Genomic DNA, 21,947 nt, shown 5'->3' on the forward strand with positions numbered 1-21,947 from the left:
TATATAGTAATTTCAGTAATGGTTTTCTAAGCATTTTGCAGAAAGGAATGAGGAAGGAAATAGTCCATTTTTAGGCCACTATCGGTCACTGAAAAACAAACAAAACTGCACAAGAACAAGTAGAATAAGCTGCTGGGGAGGATTGTGGGGAGGCTAGGAGGAGAGGCTGCTGACCCCTGAGGAGGACTTCCATCAGGGGCTGTGTCACAGCTGGGGAGCCTGCCTTCAGCTACCCACTCTCCTTCCGTACTCTCACTTGGACATTGAGCCCAGGTGCACGGCTATCCCCCAGAAAGATAGACCTAGGGGAGGTCTGCTCACCCAGGGCAGCCCCCAGCCAAGGCAATCATGTTCCTAAAGATACTAAAGGCTGAAAGGGATCATCTGATCGACATGGAGTGTGTGTCCATGGGGACACGGCGGAGAGCTCCCTAACCATCCCTCCATCTCTGGCTTTCCCTACTGGACCACAGAAAGTGCTATTTGTTAAAATACAAGCAAACAATGAAAAAGAAGAAGAACCTGGGTGTCCCATACCTTCAGAAGACACAATCTCTCTTCATAATCATTCAGTAAAATGCAGGAGGAATGGAATATAAAGTAATATCCCTTTACTCAAATTCCGTATTCTTAGAGTGCACTTATTTTGAAAAATATTTTCACAAATACAGTATTAAAAATAATACAAGACATTTACTTAACGTTTCTCCATTTTCAATATGAGGAAACTGAGGAAAAGAGAAGCTAAGTGTCTTGCCTGATGTGAGAAACCAAAAGTTTTTTTTAAAAAGCGTTTTACTTATTAAACCTCTCTTTGTATCTATTTTCCTGCTGCTAAATCCAAACTTCGCAAGTATTGTATTGAATAAACATCCAGTACAAGCAGATTTAGTCTTAAAGTCAGAAGGTCTGGGTTTCATTCCGGATTTGGCCCTTATTTGCAGGGTAGATATACCTCTGTTTTCCCGGGATGTTATCCCAGATCTGTCACTCTCAAAGGTCTCTCAGTTTGGATGATATAGTGTCACCCTTTTATTAGCCTCTGAGCAAATCACCTAATTTTCCCAGACCCACATTTCACGTCTAAAAACTTTGGCTATTTACCCCTCCTTTTATGGTTTCAGAAGGTTAAATGGGCCAAAGTGTGCGAGGATGCTTAGCAAAGGTCCAACAAAAGTAGCTCTGCTCCACATAATGTTGATCAAATCTGAAAGTCAATAATGTATTAACGTAGCCCCACCAACCCCACAGACAGGCAAAATCCAGAGCTTGCCCGAAACCGCAGTTATCCACCATTTGCCTCTTGACCGGAAGAGGGCGTTTCCTTTGCTAAGTGTGAAGAGGCAGGAGACACTTAGCATCCTTGTGCCAAGAGGATATTTTAAAACAGACTCCCTGCTCATCTGCAGAAGTGACTTGTCTTATCTCCAGCAGGTGGAAGGTTGGGGTCTCAGATCTCCAGGGGCTTCTTCAGTTGTTTAAGCACAGAGTTTAAACCTCAAGCTCTCAGAACCAAGATAGGCCAGAGGAGAACAGACGCTAACTGGCCTCCCATTGTGGTTTCAGGATGGGAGCCTTCTTCTCGCCATGTCTCCCTGCCTTCAACGTCCTCAAACTCATTGGGCTCATGTACCTGCGCAGCTGGGCCGTGCTGACCTGCAACGTGCCCCACCAGCAAGTCTTCCGAGCCTCCAGGTCAGTGAGCGTCAAGTCCGCTTCACAGAGAGAACTCACATCACCCACACTCGCCTTAGCCAGAGTGACCTCCAGCAAGGGGGTCTCCCCAACTCCCTGCGTGTCAAAATCTTGTCCGCCCTCCAGTTGCCTTTCCTCCCTGAAGCCATTGTCAATGCCCCACCCCTCAAATGAATCATGACTCTTCTTAAGCTCATGCCACATCTTTTACAACTTTTTACTGAAGTTTAATAATCATCCAGAAAGGGCACACATCACAAATACCTGGCTTGATGAATATTCACAAACTGAACACAACTCTGTAACCAACCCCCAGATGGAGAAACAGAACAAGAACAGCGCCCAGAAGCCCCCTTGTACTCGACGCCAGTCGCTACCAGCTTCTAACAGCGTAATTCGTTCCCCCCCGCCACACCATTTTTTACTTGATGTAAATAGAATCACACTCAGTATGACCTCTTTTATTCCTGTCTTCTTCTCAGTATTGTGCTTGTGAGAATCACCTCATTGAGGACACCCCCCTCCCCAATTTCTTTATCCATCCTCCTGTGGTTAGCTATAACGAATAACACTGCCTTGAATATTCTCACGCATGTCCTTTGCTGGGTACATACCTAGGACTGCGCTTGCTGGCTCACAGGCCACGCATGTGTTCTCCTCTAGTAGAGAGCACCAACTATTTTGCCAAAGCAGAGGCGCCCTTTCCACTCGCACCAGCATCATGTGAGAGTTCCAGTTGTCCCACAACCTTGTCAACACTTGTTCTTCTCTGTATTTTTCACTTTAGCCATTTTGGTGAATTCATATCACATTTTGAACACCTTGATTAGAACTCATTTATTTTATGTTGACATAATAGTTATTGATGTGGGTGTGTATCAGTGTCTTTCAAACTTTTTGACAATAACCAGCATGACAGTGTATTTATCTTTCACCTAGTTACCAGTGTAGATGCATATATTCATATATATGTTTTATATATAATTTATATATGAATGTGTATATTCATTGACATCTGTGTATGCCTATATATAAAAATACATGCATACATATATACACACATACATATACATAACACATACATATAAATGGATACACACATATATTGAGTGTATATATATGTGTGTGTGTGTCTATACATATATATAAAGAGAATGTGTGTATATAAATAGAGAAAGGTTTCACAATTTAACACTCACCTACTTAACCACGTTGTATGTGCCCTGACATTTTCTGCTCTCTTCTAGTCCAGTCTATTTCATTAGAGAGAGAGAGAGCATGCAGGCTGAGAGTCTCAAGCTGAACAGACCATTCATTCTCTTTTCAGGACTATATACAGGGCCTTGCACACCAAACAGACCTGTGCTGCCCTCGGGGGAAGCCTGGGCAGCCGAGCTTTCAGACCAGCTTAGGGCCCAGGGCCCAGGGCTTACTCAGGCAGACCACTCACCCTGAGCAGCCAGGAGCAGAGCAGATAAGAGGTTGAGAGAGACATCCAAGTAAGAGAGTCAAGAACCGTAACCAAAGAGTCAAACCATCCTCAGACATAGGGGACAAGTTCAAGGCTGGGAACAGGACAGGGAACCACTAGGTAAGGACTCAGCAGGGTGGGGCAAAGGTGCTAAGATTTTTCCATGGATTAAGTTTATTGTGTGATGGCCATGGGGTCACCCATCTCTTGGTTTGAGGTGGACAGGTGCTCAGCCAGCGTTTAGTAGATGAACAGGTTGGGCTGGGTGATCCACGAATTCCCTTTGAGCCTCCATTTCTAGTTTGCTAAATTGCCTGTGATCCTATAACAGACCATTTCCTAGGCAGTGATGGGAGGAGGATTTTTCTGTTTGCAAAGAGTCAGGGCTACAGTTTCTGTGTCGGTTTTTTTTTTTCGGGGGGGTGGGCAGTGGGGTGCACAGACATCATCGGCAGCTGGCCAGAGAGTGAACTCAGTGCCTGGCATTTGGTTTCTTTACAGATCCAACAACTTCTACCTGGCAATGCTCCTTTTTATGCTCTTCCTGTGCATGCTGCCAACCATTTTTGCTATCGTCCGGTACAAGCCATCTCTAAATTGCGGGCCATTTAGGTAAGTTCTCTTAATTCAGTCCACTCTGCCTGGAGCTACTGACAGCTATAGAGGAAGGACCCCTGCATTGAACTGAATTCTCCTTCTGGATCACAAAACAGGTCAACAGCAGAGAAAAACTTCAAACTCATGTCTTTGGAATCCAAGACCATTTCCCTTTCCTTGCTAAGCAGGCTGCCCTCAAGTATGATCATCTCTGTGCTCACCTTTAAAAGATACAGCCCACTTCGAATCAAAACGGGAAACGGCATTGCTCCAAGGCTAGAAGGAAATTCTACCTGGTCAATCTTTCCCTTCCAGAACTCAGAAAGCTTTTATTAAGAGATAGTCCATGTCACTTTTTTTTTTTTTTTTTGCGGTACGCGGGCCTCTCACTGCTGTGGCCTCTCCTGTTGCGGGGCACAGGCTCCAGACGCGCAGGCTCAGCGGCCATGGCTCACGGGCCCAGCCGCTCCACGGCATGTGGGATCTTCCCGGACCGGGGCACGAACCCGTGTCCCCTGCATCGGCAGGCGGACTCTCAACCACTGCGCCACCAGGGAAGCCCTCCATGTCACTTTTGATTCTACATTATCTAGCTGCATCAAGACAGAAGTCACTTCAATTATCTTCACCTAGCATCTGCTTTAAGTCAGTTTTGATACAACGTATATGTAACATTTAGAGTCTATCTTTGTATACATTACATACACACACACACACACACACACACACACACACACACACACACACACACACACACACACACCATGTAGTTACTGACCCCATCTTCAAACCTACATGTTAATTAAATGGCTACTTCAGATGAAATCATTTCAGGAATGTTATGTATCTTTCACATTCATCAGATACTTGACTTTAGCTTTGAAACTGACTTTGAGGATTGGACTCTAGCTAGCTAGCCTTTTTTCTTTTTTTTTCATGGCTCGCAGGATCCTTCTGCCAAAAGCAATATAATCTGGAATTATGGTTTTCTTTCTCACAGCGGACAAGAGAAAATTTATGACATCGTGTCAGAAACGATTGAGAAGGATTTTCCCGCGTGGTTTGGCTCTGTGGTTGGGTACATCAGTAGCCCTGTGGTTATCCTGCCAGCTGTGCTGCTTCTTTTGTGAGTACTTTCCTGCCTGCTTTGGGGGGACTTCTGCGTGTCTGGCCAAGAAGAAAGCACTGCTTTCCAATAATTGTATAAATTCAGTGAGTTCATTCAAAAGTCACTTACGGAGCCGGATGATCTGAGCAGGGCTGCTGAATGACACGGGCCAGGGAGGTAGAGCATGATTGATTCGTCAACAGCATTTCGGCGATCGCTGTGGCCATGATCATGGGGTTGAATGTGATTATCATTATCTTATTTTCCAGAAGTTTAATCTCAACATGGAATTTTACAGTGCAGCTCACTTGCGTCTGTTTTAACTTAAAGGGGAAATAACATCAAGTAGTTGATCCAATACTCCTACCATGATACACTGTAACACGCCTCTCCCGTCTTCACTCCTTCCTTACGGCTGTCCTCCGTGCAGAATTCCAGGTCAATGGAGGTCGCTTTGAAACTCAGGAGAGAGAAAAGGAAAGCAGCTCCTTCCCAGCACTTGCCAGCCTGAAAACTCCCTGATATCTTTTGTCCTCAGGGGGTGGTGGGGCGGTCAGTGGGTAGCCCACATCGGGCCGGGAACACAGAAGCCCGACCAGGGGGATGAAGTACGCTCACCGCCCTGTGCTCTTCTGCCCTAGCATGCTCATCTATTATCTTCAGAGCATCGCAAGATCCTTAAAGCTCAGCAACCACCAGCTCAGAACGCAGATCCAAAACGCAAGTATTACATAACCTTTGCTACCGTGAATGGGTATCAACCATCTGACTGATTTCCCTGGCCAGGGAATACCAGTGAGGTCACATTTTCAAATTACTGGAACTCTTGGCCACGCGCTAGAGTGCAAGGCCACCCCTCCCCGGCCAGGAGCTCCCAGGGCTGTTTCTAAGAATACCCAGGCCCTCAACTGCCAGAATGAGCCTCCTCTCCTAGAGGCCTCGCTCATGCCCTCAGCACTTCAGCTCCCCCTCCTGTGGCCACCAAGCTTGCAATGTACTGGGCTTTTCTGCTGGCTGCACTGCCTGGGCGGGGAGAAAGGATCCCTCCCTAATCCCATGTCGAGTTGGACATCTGAGCCCAAAGACACTGTTTGGACCCAAAGACCCACCCTTTTCATATCTTTTAAATTCTGGTTGTCATTACAGTAAGTCCCCTTACGTACGAACAAGTTCTGCTCCGAGAGCGCAATCGTAAGTCCAATTTGTTCCTAAGTCCAACAAAGTTCACCTAGGTTCCCAGCTAACACAATCAGCTACATAGTACTGTACTGTAACAGGTTTATAATACTTTTCACACAAATAATATATTAAAAAAACCCACAAAAAATAAAGAAAACATTTTGACTCTTACAGTGCAGTACCTTGAAAAGTACAGTAGTAAAGTACAACAGCTGGCATCCAGGGGCTGGCATCGAGTGAACAGGCAAGAAGAGTTACTGGAGGAGGGAGAGGAGGTGGGAGATGGTAGAGCTGAAGGATCGTCAGCAACAGGAGACGGAAGGCGAGTTGCGATGTCACTCATGCCTGACACTGATGGAATGCACTTTCACATCTTTGAAAGTTCATAACTTGAAGGTTCATATGTGGGGGACTTACTATACCTTCTCTCCCATCTGGGGCTCAAACCATAGATCTCAGAACAGTCAGAGGGAAACCAACACTCCCCAATCCTTCCACAGTTTCTTCTCCTCTGCACACCCCAGGTGCTCCCCCAGGGCCAGGACTGGGGCGAGGCACCAGGCTGCCAAACGTAGAGGCCCAGACTGTCAGGGTCACACCGACCCTGCACTCCCACAGCCCCAAGAGTGAGCACCTCCTTAAATTTGACCCCTGGATACCTCACTTGCTTCACCCAGCCCCAGAACCCCACGCAAAAAACTTCCACCTTTCTCCGTTTAAAAAAAAACAGCTCTCACAAATATCAACTCATGTAAAGGAACACCAACTCATTTTATATATAGTCAAATAAGAAATGCATCTAGGAACTTCCCTGGCGGTCCAGTGGTTAAGACTCCGTGCTCCCACTGAAGGGGGCCCAGGTTTGATCCCTGGTCGGGGAACTAAGATCCCACATGCCACATGGCATGACCACAAAAAAAAAAAAAAAAAAAAAGAAGGAAATGCATCTGGAGTTGCAAAGGGCATTTTTATGGAAACACACATCTCCCATGTGGTTGATCCATATTTTCTCTTTTGTGTCTCAGCCAAACCGTGCTTAGCAGAATCTCAACATGGTCTATCAAAGAGCTGCCTCTAAAAATGAAACTTGCCGGGGATAAAACTTCAGCTCTCAGGTGTCAGCATTTATTCGTTCAAGTAACAGGCTTAGGACCAGAGCACACTGTCCCCAGGTGATGGCAGTAGCTCAGCCATGGCCCAAAGGATTAGCAGTGATACCTACATCGTTCCCCAGCCCCACCCCCAAGAATAGTACAGCAAGTCCCCCACACACGAACCTTGAAGTTGAGAGCTTTCAAAGATGCGAATGTGCCCCTGTATGCCAGCTGTTGTACTGTACTACTGTACTTTTCAAGGTACTGTACTGTAAGATTAGAAATGTTTTCTTTATTTTTTGTTTGTTTTTTATGTATTATTTGTGTGTGTTTGTTTGTTTTTGTGCATTATTTTATAATAGTATTATAAACCTATTCCAATACAGTACTATATAGCCCATTGTGTTCGTTGGGGACCTAGGCTAACTTTGTTGGACTTAAGAACAAATTGGACTCACAAACGCCCTCTCGGAATGGAACCCGTTCATATGTAGGGGACTTAACTGTATTTGTTACTCCTTCCTGTAAATCCAAAACAAACATATGGTTATCATTTATATTTTAGGCAAGATCTGAAGACAAGAAAAAGGTTGCCCAAATGGTAGAAGGTAAGTACAAACAAAAATTCCCGATGTCTCAGTTGGTGAGCATTTTAAAAAAACAGCAGTTTAAGGTTCATCACGAATAAACATTCCTACTCAACTGTGGCTTTCACAATTAACTAGACACAATAAAAATCTAGGGATATAAATGTTGGTTTATATCTATAATCTTTACATCAGACCCAGACCTGTGAATAACCCCAAAACACATCTGAAATCACAAGGAAGTATTGAAGTAGGAGAGAAAAAGAAGCACAAAAATCTGAAGAAAACCCATAAGAACATCTTGGCCTTATTCACTTTTGTGTACTTCCTCTCAATGGCCCATTTTTTCCTTGCAAGCCCCCCTCCCCAGTTCTCTGCCCCTTAGGTCATGTCCTCTCTGTCCCTGCCTGCAGAGCAATACCAGGTGGGCAGGTCCAGCCATGAAAACAGATTCCCTAGTATGAAATCCAAACCCAACGGGCACACTTCTTCCCATCTTCCCCAGCAGCACCTGGACATACTTGTTCCCATCTGGGCTCATTGAGGGAAAAGGAAAGAGCCTCCCTGTAGAAAGAATGATAATACAAGAAGCACAAGTCTGGTGTGGGCTGAAGGGAGGGGAAAGTGGGCAGGTGCAGCTCAAAGGAAACATGTGTGCCACTTGGAGCCACTAATAAGATCAGTGGGCAACGGCAAAATGGCATACGTAGTCCATACTCTTCCTCAGAAAATAAACAAAAATGAGACCCAAAAAGGCTTTGCGGACCAACTCCTTTGTCTGCTTCAATGCAGAGCTAACTGGGAGGGATGTGTTTCCTTCCAAGAAAATGCCTGAGTAAGAGTCATGAGGCCTAAGGGTTGTGTTTGCTCCATCCACTTCCTCAGAGAGCCAGCCTACAGATGAAAACTGCTATGGAAAGTGACATGTGTACACTGCTATATTTAAAATAGATAACCAACAATGACCTACTGTATAGCACAGGGAACTCTGCTCAGTTTTCTGTAACGACCTAAATGGGAAAAGAATTTGAAAAAGAATAGATACATGTACATGCGTAACTGAATCACTGTGCTGTACACCTGAAACTAACACAGCACTGTTAATCAACTATATTCCAGTATCAAATAAAAAATTTAAAAAAAACTGCTGTGGAAAGAGACTGCAGCTCATGTTATAAAATTCCACTGTAATTATCAAATATTATTTGCCAATGAAGCATAATTAAGTTTAGTTCAGGTTGCCTTCAAAAACTAGGAACTTTCTCAGGATAACAATATTGTCATCTAATGTTTTTCAAGCCCAAGACCACACTTTTTTTCAGAATGCTCTGTGAACTGTTTCTAGAAAATCATAATCATCGTCTAAGCTTCATCGTATCCACTGTATAGATAAAGAACCAGAGCCCCAAAGCTGGTGAAGAATCCACTTTGCTCATGGGGGCATCAGATGGTGCATGTGTAAAGCCTCGGGGTTCATCTGGTTCCTCCTACGCTCCCTTCCAGCTCCAACTCTCAGTGAAGAAATGATTTGAATTACGAAATGTTTGTCACCCATGGGGTCAGGAGTATCTGCAAGTGCACACACCTGTTTGCAGACCCACCTGTTGGAAGTCAGGACACTTGCAGCGAAACCAGCCTGAGCATGTCCCCCCTCAGCTTGTCTTCCCCTCACCCTCTCTCTTCCTGCAGCCCGCATCCAAACGCAAGATGACAGCACCAAGAGGTTTCCAAAGGACAGCGATTTCGGCAGCCAGCTGTCCTCGGCTCACTCGGCGACACCTCAGAACAATGGCAATGTGGTCAGTTTCGACTCATCTAGCAGCAAGAGTAGCAGGGTGGAGACCATCACCCAGCCCGTGCCCCCGAGTCCCCAGCCAGGACCCGGCAATCCCAGCTTGCCTCTTCCTGGCGTCTCCAGATCCGGGCACAACTCTACCAGGTGAGTTAACTGCAGCTCGGCAGGAAATCTGCCTCCTGGGTAACGCTTACCAGTGATGGTCCAGAGCCATAAAGAGCAGGATAAAAAGCCATTAGGGAAGCTGAAATGTTAGGGACAGCCACGGATAAGGAAGGATTAGGTGATGAGGAGAAGCAGGAGACCAGAGCATTATTTTCCCATCGAGAAGAACACAGGTCTCTCAGAGCAGAGGAGACTGTCCCCGTCATCCAGACCTGATGGAGCGTTTTAGAAGGATAAAAACTCGTTCTTATTTTTGTTGTGTTTATTTCCAAATAGAAAATAAAGTGATAGTTCAGTTTTTGTGCATCAAACAAAACAAAACAAAACAAAAAAACCATGAGGGCTTCAAAGGCCCTAACAGGTTCAGGAAGTGAGAGCCATTAAATTCCATTTCTGCCCGAAGGCCACAAGGCCATTTCTGCCTGTTGACATCTGCTGTTGAGAAGAAACCAGGGGACAAAGTTTGTCAAACAGGACAAATTCTTCCTCCTCGGCCTTCTGCCGTATAACCTATAAGCAAACCTTCCTGCCAACCTAGGGTATTTATTTCTATCGCCTAAGAAAAGAAAATGCCTTAAAAAATTTTTTTTTTCCCATTGGGGACCTGGTTTAATGAATAGAGGGATTAATTGTAATTAGAATATTAGTTGTTTGCTTGTCAATGGCAACAACACTCTAACTCAAAAAATTCCAAATTAGCATAATCCAAACACGTTTGTATTGTAAAGAATTCTCTAGTATCTAAATCAACAAACTTTTATTGAGAATCAACTCTATTGCACTCTCTGGGATGGATACTACAGATTAATCAGAAACATCTCTGCCTCCGAGAGTTGAAAGTATAGTGAGAGAAGGATGTAGTTAAATATTAGATAATGTGAGCAATGCTATGCTTCTGTGATAAACAGTATGTTTTCAGAGGACAAGGGGGATTGAGATAACGTCTATGTGGAGAATGCATCAATATTTCTTAGGAGAAATTATATTGGACTTGGACTTTAAAAACTAAGTAAGAGCTCACCGAATGGAGAAGAATCAAGAATGTACCATAGGGCTTCCCTGGTGGCGCAGTGGTTGAGAGTCCACCTGCCGATGCTGGGGACACGGGTTCGTGCCCCGGTCCGGGAAGATCCCACATGCCGCGGAGCGGCTGGGCCCGTCAGCCATGGCCGCTGAGCCTGCGCGTCCGAGCCTGTGCTCCGCAACGGGAGAGGCCACAACAGTGAGAGGCCCGTGTACCGCGAAAAAAAAAAAAAAAAGAATGTACCATAGTGTTGAGTAATAAACTGGTATCAATGAAAAGCCGTTTTTTAAAATTAAGATTAAAAAAAACAATTCCTGTATTTCTGGGATAAACGACACTTGGTCACAGTGTACGATTCTTTTTATTTATTAAGAAAGAAACTAGAATATGTTCCAGAGCGTTCTTGGTTGGTAATAGACAGTATTGCCTAAGCCATATACCAGTTTTTTTTTTAAAAAGTTTGCAGTTCTTGGTCAATTAAATCCCTCTATTAAAAGGAGACAATGACATGTGTCATAAAAAAAAAACAAAAAAAGTAGTTACTCTGTGAGATGATGAGTGTGTGAATTAGCTTGACTGTGGTAATCATTTCACAATGGATACATATATTAAATCAAGTTGTACACATTAAACATATGCAATTTTTATTTGTCAGTTATACTTCAATAAAGATGGGGAGGAAAAGGTCAATTACTATTCCACTGTCTAGATATGCTATGACTTATTTAACCAATCTCCATTTAATAATTTTTGGGGGGATATAGAAAGAATGTTATAAAGAAAACACAAAAAATTAAAAAATTAAAAACCAAAAAGAAAAAGTAAGAAAGTACCATAGTGGAGAATAAGCATGAACAAAGGTATGACGTTATGAAGAAGTGAGGCATCTTTGGGAAATGACTGCAGCAAAGGGAGCCTGGAGGGAAGCCAGAGATGATGCTGGAAAGAAGTGTAATACAGACCACTAAGGCCTTTGAGTCTCTCTGGAGTTGGGACTTTATCTCTTCTTTTTTTTTTTTTAATTGAAGTATAGTTGATTTACACAGCAGTGTTAGTTTCAAGTGTACAGCACAGTGATTCAGTTATATAAACATGTATATACATATATATTCTTTTGCATATTCTTTTCCATTATAGGTTATTACTAGATACTGAATATATCAATAGTTCCCTGTACTATACAGTAGGACGTTGTTGTTTAAATTTTTTTTTATCTTTTATTTTTTCACTCCAGACTGGCTATATTATCGGCAAGATCTTTTATATTTTAGTTCCAGGCTGGCCAAGTTATGGGCAAGATCATTTCTGCATTTGTATGGGTCAATTATTTCAGTTGTACCTACACATAAGAAAGCAGTAGAGCCCTGTGTTCTTTTCAGGGAGGTAGGACATCTAGAAGGATGCACTGACCCTAACTTACATGGAGAATTATATCTGATCTGAATGTAACACAGTGAAAGCAATACAGGTAATATATAGGAGAGTTGTTTGGCAGGGATAAGGGGTGAGGTTGTTTTGTTTGTAAAAGCAATGACTAAGTGAACAAAGAATTCAAAATCTTGCTATATTAGGAGTTGTCTTCATGTATCTATTGGGCTTTGGTACGGAGGAGAGATTCCAATAGTCCTGGATAGGTGTCAACTGAAAAAAAAAATGCACAACCTAAAATTTGAGAATTATGTTTTATTTGGCGGACTTACTGAGGACTATGACCTGGGACACGGCCTCTCAGATGGTTCTGAAGGACCGTTCCAAAGAAGGAGCTAGGAGATACAGCAGTTTTTGCTGGAAAAAACCCACGTGGTTGAACATCAAAGCCTTACTGCTAATCACAAAAAGACAGACATTTCAAGTTAATGATTTTAGTGCTTTTCTATCTTCTAGGGAAATATGCAAGAGCCTGAGCTCATTGAAGTTATTTCTTTGATACACATCTTAACTATCTAGGGCCAGTATCTTGTTTTTCTCCATCCCGAATTCCCCGTAGGGTACACCGTCACGGCAGCCGCAGTGACCGATGGCTTTACATCCTTTTGTTCTCTGAAATGACAGGTGACATTCTTTGTCTACATAGGCTATGGGGAGGAAGTGTCCAAGAACCTGGACGGCTGCATGGCAGAGATAGTGAGGGGCAGTGTTCCCAGCGTGTGCTCCACAGTTCTTAGGCCCACTATGTGCTCCTGGACAAAAGGAGGTCTCCATGATGAAATACACCAGCACAACGCTTTGCCCTCCATGGAGATTCACGGTGCACATCATTACGTTAAGGGTTCTGAGAATTCCAGCAGTAAAGAAATCTATTTAACCCAGTTCCCCGAAGCCTCCTGTGCATGCAACCCACTGGACACCCATTAAGAAATTTTTTTTTTTTTGTCCTCACTGCACAGCATGGGGGATCTTAGTTCCCCTAGCAGGGATCAAACCCGTGCCCCCTGCAGTGGAAGCACAGAGTCCTAACCACTGGACCAGTGGGAAATTCCCCACTGGACACCCATTAACATTTCAGAACAAGTTTCATTGGAAATGCAGAGAACTGCTGTTCTAGCTCGCAGTGCTGGGACAGCATAGGGGTCTGTGAGCACCAAGGCTACAGGTGTTCAACCACCTCTGTCTTTCAGGTACCCACGTGGTCTGTGTGCAAGCACAAGTGATCTTTACAGGAAGAGACCCTGCACACCTGGAATGTTTACAAAGCGCATCGAAGACGTTCACTCAGAGCCTCTTTTCCGAAAAGACCTTCAGCAAATCGACCATGGATCAAGGGTCTCGGCTTTGGTGCCACGGGGTCATAGGTCCCGTGCCCCCAGATACTATATGGTTAATGAACGTGACCCTCACCAAGAAAACCATTCAACTTTCTGGCCAGAAAGACGTTTCAAGGTAGACATCTTTGGGGACGCTGTGGAGATGTACCCCAGGAACATGCAACAGTGTATTCCCTGGGCCTCTCCACAGCTCAGTGAAGAAGAGGAGGAGATGCAGAGGAGAAAAATGAGCAGACGGGCTTTCTACCCACGCTCCCTGACCGACCTCCACGGGGCTCCTCATTTTTATGTTGGCAGAAGTTTAGAAAGTCAGGCCCTGACTCCTGAGCTCCAGAGACGGACACATTACAAATCTTGGAATGATGGCATTGAGGGTCAGCTTGACCGGCCGATGTATGTGCATAAAAAGCCACGCTACCGGAATTTCCAACCCCCCCAGCACCCTCTGAAGCCCAGAGTTAAGGCCAAGTTCGAGCCGTCCGTCACAGAATCTGATTCCATGTCGGCAGCATCCAGCAGTGACCAGCAGAACAGCAGCACCGACCAGTGTCTCCAGGTCACCCGCAGCCAGCCCAAGTTTCCAAGGTCTGCGGGCCAGTTTGGCAGGAGGAAGGCCATGTCTAGGCAGGAGCTGACCACAGATCTGAATGACCTGATTTGTTCAAATGTCTAGGGCCTTCTCCTGGCGTCCCATTCACAGCGATCAGAGGCCTATTGGAATGCCGTGTAGCGCAACAAGTGTATGGTCCCTCCCCTTCCGGGAAGAGAGACAAACACACCCAGTAGGTGAGATCAGTGGGGCATATCCAGGCGTGTGGCCTGCTGGCTGCGGCCCTGAGACCCACAGGGCTATGGCCCCCTAATCTACAACAACCATACACAAGTGTGGGGGTCTGTTTCCAGGGGGTCTCTTTGGGTCCAGCCACTTTAGGCCATCATTTCAAAAAACCTCCGTCCTTGACCTCCATTCAGGGTGACCCCAAATCACAGGCAAGCCAGACAGCTGATCCAATTACAGAAGACTCACCCCACGTGTCTGCCCTTGTCCTGAATCTTAGGAGTGGCCTGTTCGTATTGTAATGTTCTCTTTCAGCGTACAAAACTCAGTCCTCCCTGATAAACACCCCAAGATGAGGTGGCTGCCCTTAAAGATTTCACAGCGCTTAATTACTTCATATCAATAATCAGTGTAGTAATGACCAGAGTTACTAAAATTTACTGAGTGCTTACCATACTGTTTACCCAACTACCTATCTGTATTCATTAGTCAGGATACTTGGGTTGGAGGTAACAAAATCCCCAGGGTTTACTGGTTCCTTTAACTGGGAGGGTTGAGCATCAAACTGGCTTCAGGCTCGGTTGGACCCGGGTGTCAAACATCTTCAGGATTCTCTCTTTCACCTTTCAACTCTATGTCTGTTTGTTGACCTTGTTTTTCCTACTGCTGACCGGCTTCCTCCACGTGGTAGGTGGAGAAGGAATGCTCAGCCACAGAAAATTCCAGGTTGATGGTACCCAGCCAGTGAGCCCCAGGGAAGGAACAGAGCTGTCCCTCCCCACTTGACGTTATCTTCACCTTTATGGTCAATGCCTCTTTCACTGGCATATGCGGGGGTTTAGCAGCCATGAGCATTCAGCCTTCCGTGGTTAACCGGACGTGTACCCCTATTCCTATTTCCATGGTAACTTTTCGCTTTAAATTGTGTCTTTTAAGTTTTCCGTCTCCTCCAACAGACGGTGAGTGCCTTTGGGAGAGGAATGGTGTTTATTCATTTCTGCAGCCCCGGTACCTGACAGATGACAGATATTGTACTTGCTTTCTCTTGCTGCATAACAGACTTATTGGCTTAAAACAACACTCATTTATCATCTCAGTTTCCATGGCTTAGCTGGGTACTCTGCTCAGCGTCTCAATCGAGGTGTCGGCCAGAGCTGACATCTCATCTGAGGCTAGGGTGTCACCTTCCAAGCTCATGTGCCTATTGGCAGAATTCATTTCCTTGAGGTTGTAAGACTGAGGCCCTCTGCTCCCAGAGGCTGCCCACATTTCCCTCCCACATGGCGCTCTCCATAACATGGCTCCTTGCATCTTCAAGGCCAGCAAGAGAGGGGTTACTGAGCTTTGAATCTCTTTCTCCCGGCAAGATGTGGACTCACCTGATTAGGTCAGGCCCACCCAGAATAATCTCCTTTTGATTAATTCAGAGTTAATTGGTCAGAGACCTTAATTACATCTTCTAAATAACTTCACCTTTACCATATAACAGAACCTAATCATGGGAGTGAAATCTTATCAGATTCACAAGTTCAAACACACTCAACAGGAGATTTTATAGGAAATGTACACCAAGAGCAGGAATCCTGCAGGCCATCTCAGAATGCTGCCTATCCTAGGTACTTAATAACCATTAGTTGCATGTGAATGGATGGATGAATAAATAAATGAGCGTACTAATGAGTGAATCACGAATGACATGGTAACGGGATTATCTTCCAAGATCTACTGCTAATTCTAACCCCAAAGAAAAATCCAGTATAAGTAATGCCATTTAAAAGTAGACGCAGATGAACACTCCTCCCCAAATTCATAAAAAAGTGTGCAGTATTTTCCAGTTGCTTGACAGTGCTTAATTACTTCATGTCATGACCTCCTGACCATGACAGATCCAGGAGGTTGTGCCTTGTTCAAGATGAAATGCTCTACCTGCCACGGGAACGTCCTTTTGTAATACAGGTGCCCACAGGAGTTCCACGGTGAGGGTATGCTCTTCTACATGCTTAGTCTGGGGCTGTTAGCCAAGAGATCCCTGGGACATTGAAACGTATTTTGGAAAAGCCTGGCCCTGCCTCCAGGCACCCGCAGGAGTACTTGTGTCTGTGTGAGAGCAGAGAGGATTCCATTAGGATTAGGGGACCAGCAGATGCCGCAGCATTCCTAAGAAAACACGCGTTTTGCCAATACTTCTCCAGAGCTGCAGATACGTTCATCACCTTTCAGTGAGCAACATAGCTCACAGGTACTCCAGCACTTAATATTCGGCTATGTCTTTTTGTTGGTCAGAATTTTCTTTTATTGAAGTATTACAGAAAAGTATACAGATTATAACAGTATGGGATTGTTCTGTTCTTGAAACTTTTCTGTAGGGTTGAAAATATATTTATTTTATTATTTTTTAAAAATTTGTATTGGAGTATAGTTGCTTTCCAATGTTGTGTTAGTTTCTGCTGCACAACAAAGTGATGGGCTATGTCTTTAATTTAGAGAAATTTAAAAGATGCAGAAGAGCACAGAGACTAGAGTGACAAGGACCCATCCTCCCCCTGTGTCAACAGATGTTGAAATTTTATTTCCATCGAGTCATTTTGTTATTATTATTAAAGAAAATAGGACAGATGTCATCAGAAGCTACTCTAATCCCCACACTTAGTTTCATTCCCCTCAGGCTGCCAAGGCACGTGACACACGACACGGCATGCGTCCGTTCAGCCAGCTGTTTACAGCTATACATGTTGTGTGTGTGCATGTGTGTAAATATGTATGTATACACATCCATAAACAATATGTAAGTATGTCTTACTTAAGTAAATGCTATTATACTGCACATATTGTACATATTTATGTTTCGGAGGTCTGTTGAAGACATACGCAGATCAAGCTCACCTGTTACACCTGCTGTGTAGTATTTCACCATTTGAATAAACTACACGATATTTATCCATTTCTTACTGATGGACATTGAAGTCATTTCCACTTCTTTGCAGCTAAAAGTAATGTTGCACTAAACATCTTTTATACAGCTCTATGGCCCATGTGCTCATGTTGACTTAGAAGTGGATACTGGTACTTTTTTTTCTTCATTTTAAAAGTTTTATTGAAATATAGTGGATTTACAATGTTGTGTGAGTTTCAGATGTACAGCTATGTGATTCAGTTATACACACATACACATACATATATATTCTTTTTTAGATTCTTTTCCATTATAGGTTATTACAAGCTATTGAGTATAGTTCCCTGTGCTATACAGTAGGTCCTTTTTGATTATCTATTTTATATGTAGTAGTGTGTATATTTTAATCCCAAACTCTTAATTTATCCCTCTACCCACTTCCCTTTATGGTAACCATAAGTTTCTTTTCTACGTCTGTAAGCCTACTTCCGTTTTGTAAATAAGTTCGTTTGTACGATTTTTTTAGATTCCACATATAAGTGATATCATATGATGTTTTTCTTTCTCTGTCTGCCTCTGTCTACAAGTGAACTTATCTACAAGACAGAAATAGAGTTACAAATGTAGAAAATAAACTTATGGTTACCAGGGGGTAAGGGGGGAGGGATAAATTAGGAATTTGGGATTAACAGATACACACTACTATACATAAAATAGATAAACAACAAGGACCTACTGTATAGCACAGGGAACTCTACTCAATAGCTTGTAATAACCTATAATGGAAAATATTCTGAATCACTGTGCTGTACACCTGAAACTAACACAACATTGTAAATTAACTATACTACAATCAAAAATACCCCAAAACTTCTCAGAAAAAAGCAGTCTGGTAAATATCTTAGCAACTTGAGGATGATTCTCTCTGTCACTCCTGTTTCTGAATTCGTGAATGCAGGAAACTCAGAAAAAAGTTTTCTACACGCTTCTAGAAGACTAACTCCCCTAGTCTGAGGTAGTAGTCCTGTTTTCCTGCCACTCTGTATGTGTGTGTTTTTGTGTTTTCCTCCCTTTTAGAGTTCGTAGGTTATTGTGTATGTGTTCTAATCTTTACCCATTTCACGGTAACCACTGCATATCCTTCTAGGAAGTAGGAATCGGTAAAGCATGAGTATAAATGTGACCTTCAGAAATAGAAACTGGGCGTGGTGTTTGCCATAGTTCTGCCACTTACTAGCTGTGTGGCCTTGGACACCCCATGTGATCCTCAGTTTCTTAACCTGTAAAGTGGGAATAGATGTTTCTACTTGTGAGGGTTAAATGACACAATACAGGTAAAGTGCTTCGGACAGTGGCTTACCAGTGAATACATAAATATATGTATGCTTACAGACTCGATTCACCTAGCAGCTGCCTGAGCTAACTAAGTAAACACACATACAGTTCTTCATCAGTGACTAGGTAGAAAGCAAATACTCCATTCAGGAGATTTTAGGATTGGAGCACTTGGACACTTGGGCCCATCCCCTTGATGGTCTGGCGGTGGTTTGGGTTAGAAGTCTCTGGGCCCCCTGCCACACACACACCTATTTAAAGTTCATCTAGGACTTCAGTGAGGTCTGCTTTGGACAACTGGCTGACTTGGAGGCCCGAGGACCTTATGGGTGGGATCTGATCAATGGAATCTACAGACGTCAGTTATTCCTTCTACCCTGTCAGCTCTGAACTGCAGCCTCAAGGAGATTACTAAATAAAGAGCCCAACGCAGGCTGGGCTGAGCAGCTCTGTGGGCAGCTCACACCCTCCCCGGCTCTAGCCAGATACTCACCCTGCCCTGTCCTGGCCTCCAGAGGCAAAACAGACCAGAGGCCTGCCTACAGCTGTCCCAACGTCACCCGTCTCCCGCTGCCAGTGTGTACAGGCCTCAGGGTTAAACAGTTTGCTTCTCCAAATATTTCATGTATACCCAGGACTGGCATTTTCTGGCAGCAAAGATTAAAGTCTCTTATACTGCTAGAAAAATTTTAAAACCCATGCTCCATTTTGTAAGTATAAACATCTCTTAAGCATTCGATGTCTAACAAAAGTCGCTTTCTACAGCAAGACTTACTTTCCCGCAGCTTTGTTTTCATAGTGTTTTATCCCCAAACAAAATTCTAATAGGCTCCAGACTGAGAGGGTCCAGAGCTGCAGCTTTCTAGAAATATTCTACATTGAATTTTTATTTTTATTTTTTGCGGTACGAGGGCCTCTCACTGTTGTGGCCTCTCCCGTTGCGGAGCACAGGCTCCGGATGCGCAGGCTCAGCGGCCATGGGTCACGGGCCCAGCCGCTCCACGGCATGTGGGATCTTCCCGGACCGGGGCACGAACCCGTGTGCCCTGCATCGGCAGGTAGACTCTCAACCATTGCGCCACCAGGGAAGCCCTAAATTGAATTTTTTAATGGCGCTTTTTATTTTAATTTTTTAAATTATTTTTTTAATTAATTAATTTATTTATATTTTTAATTTTGGGCCATGTTGGGTCTTCGTTGCTGCATGTGGGCTATCTCTAGTTGCAGCAAGCGGGGGCCACTCTTCTTTGAGGTGCGCAGGCTTCTCATTGTGGTGGCTTCTCTTGTTGCAGAGCACCGGCCCTAGGCGCGTGGGCTTCAGTAGTTGTGGCACATGGGCTCAGCAGTTGTGGCTCGCGGGCTCTAGAGCGCAGGCTCAGTAGTTGTGGCGCACGGGCTTTGTTGCTGCGTGGCATGTGGGATCTTCCTGGACCAGGGCTCGAACCCATGTCCCCTGCATTGGCAGACAGATTCTTAACCACCATGCCACCAGGGAAGTCCCAATAACGCTTTTTAAATTAAGCAAACCTACATGCTAGTAATTAATATATTAAGCAGTATATGATGATATAAAATGAAAAAGAAGTGTCCTGTGGCATTACCCCCTCCTGTTAATAGTTTATTCTATACCTTTCTAGAAGTAAATATTCCAAACCTATAGTACATGTATAAACATACATAACATATATGTAAACATAAAAATATCATATATAAGCACATCTCTAGTTATTTCTCTTTCTCACTCAAGATATATATACATGATACATGATATATATCATACTATGATACTATATATAAATATATACTTATTGTATGCCAAGCAACATTCTCATTGCTATTCATTTATTAAATCCTTTAACCCACATGTCAACCCTATGAGTTAGTACAACTAATTTTCTCATTTTCCAAATGAGGATGCAAAGGTCTGGAATGGTCAGTTATTCACCAAGGTCACAGCTAGTAAATGGTGACACTGGGATTTGAACCAGGGCACTCGGACTTGAGCCCTGACTCTTATTCTTATCTACAGTACCGCTGTCCTTCAATTTACATTTTTTTAATATATATGGTGGATATTTTCCCTGTTAGTACACATATAAACATTTTATTTGGTGCGGGTAAGAATTTAAATAATTTTAAGTTATTTTAAAGTTAAGCTTGAAAATACCATTTGTTTCCTTCATAGAGAGTGAATTGCTCTTGATTCAAATAGTCCACTCATATCCGCTCATACTTCTAGTTCCCTAGGCTCTGTTGAGTATTTCCTGTCTGTTCCAGCCCCACCTTTTTCCATCGGGGCCACACTATATTAATGGCTACATAATAATCTAATAAATGGATATCCTGTAACTTTGTTTAATCTATTGACAAACACTAGGTTGTTTCCAGTTGCAAGATCGATCTTATACATCTGTGTGCAGGAGTTGCTGGGTCAAAAAAAAAGTAAATTAAAATTTTAATACATGTTATTTTGCTCCCAGAAGGTTACATAAATTTACACTCTCAGCCACAGAGCGTAAAAACAACTGTATAAAGTTGTATAAAAACAACTGTTTCTCCATATACTCATCAACACGGAATTAACCACTGTCAGATTTGTCAGCCTCTTGTTTGTCCTTTGTTCGTCCTCTGAGGGACAAACCTCTTCAGATCTGTCCCTCAGATAGGTGTAAAAAGTGTCCCCTTGTTTTAAGTTTTAATTCCTTAACTCTGGGGGTGGTTCTGCATCTTCTCATATCCATGTTAGCCATGCTAATTTATTTTTCTGCAGAGTGTCTGTTCATATCTGATGCGTTCTTTTTGTCTGTTGGGTTATTTGAAAATGACTTAGTGATTTGTGAGAGCACTTGGTACATTAAGAAAACTTCCTTCTAGTTAAAATATGCTCTAATTTTTCCCTCAGACTATGATCTTTTTATGACATTTTGATGCGCTTAATTTTTTAACCATGGTTAACTTATTGGTCCTTTTTTTTTTTTTTTAATGGCTCCAAGGTACATTCACATGCATTTCTTCACTTGCCTATCACAGTGGCATGGGGAGACATTCATTATGGTCCCATTTCACCTACAAGCAAACAGGCTAAGTGACTTGCTCAAAAGCACACGGCAAAGTGTGGGTGAAACCAGGTCTAGAACTTGGACTCCCTAATTCCCCATCCGGCTTCTTAACACCTGGCAGCCCATCACATCTTCCAAAAGGGGGTTTCAAGTAGTCATTTTCTTTACACCATTTTTTTCAAACCTTTAAATGAAATAATAAGCACACACAACAGAAAATATAAACTGATCTCAGTGTTGACCTTTTCAAATATTTAGTTGGTTAGAGCGCTGAAGAGGAGGATAGGATAGGAGGCTGGAGGGGTGTGACCCCCCCACTCACCCTCCAAGGTAGATGCCACCCAGAGGCACAGAACCCTGCGATCTCTTATCTGGAGCCCAGTTCTCTCCCAGATGCCAGCG

General features: G+C 43.6%; 1 protein-coding gene across 1 annotated transcript in view; it reads left to right on the forward strand.

Moving 5' to 3' along the window:
- Positions 1–14,153, forward strand: part of TMC3 (transmembrane channel like 3) — a gene marked incomplete at its 3' end in the record, with an annotated part of 44,169 nt that extends 30,016 nt beyond the window's left edge. Inside the window, exons 16-22 of the mRNA XM_082840651.1 lie at positions 1,567–1,695; positions 3,668–3,778; positions 4,764–4,889; positions 5,513–5,591; positions 7,710–7,752; positions 9,421–9,670; positions 13,334–14,153. Coding sequence (XP_082696777.1) covers positions 1,567–1,695; positions 3,668–3,778; positions 4,764–4,889; positions 5,513–5,591; positions 7,710–7,752; positions 9,421–9,670; positions 13,334–14,153 — 1,558 coding nt within the window. The remainder of the gene's footprint in view (positions 1–1,566; positions 1,696–3,667; positions 3,779–4,763; positions 4,890–5,512; positions 5,592–7,709; positions 7,753–9,420; positions 9,671–13,333) is intronic.
- Positions 14,154–21,947: the final 7,794 nt, after the last annotated feature.

The sequence above is a fragment of the Leucopleurus acutus genome, assembly GCF_964270905.1.
Source record: "Leucopleurus acutus genome assembly, chromosome: 1".
Lineage (NCBI taxonomy): Eukaryota > Metazoa > Chordata > Mammalia > Artiodactyla > Delphinidae > Leucopleurus > Leucopleurus acutus.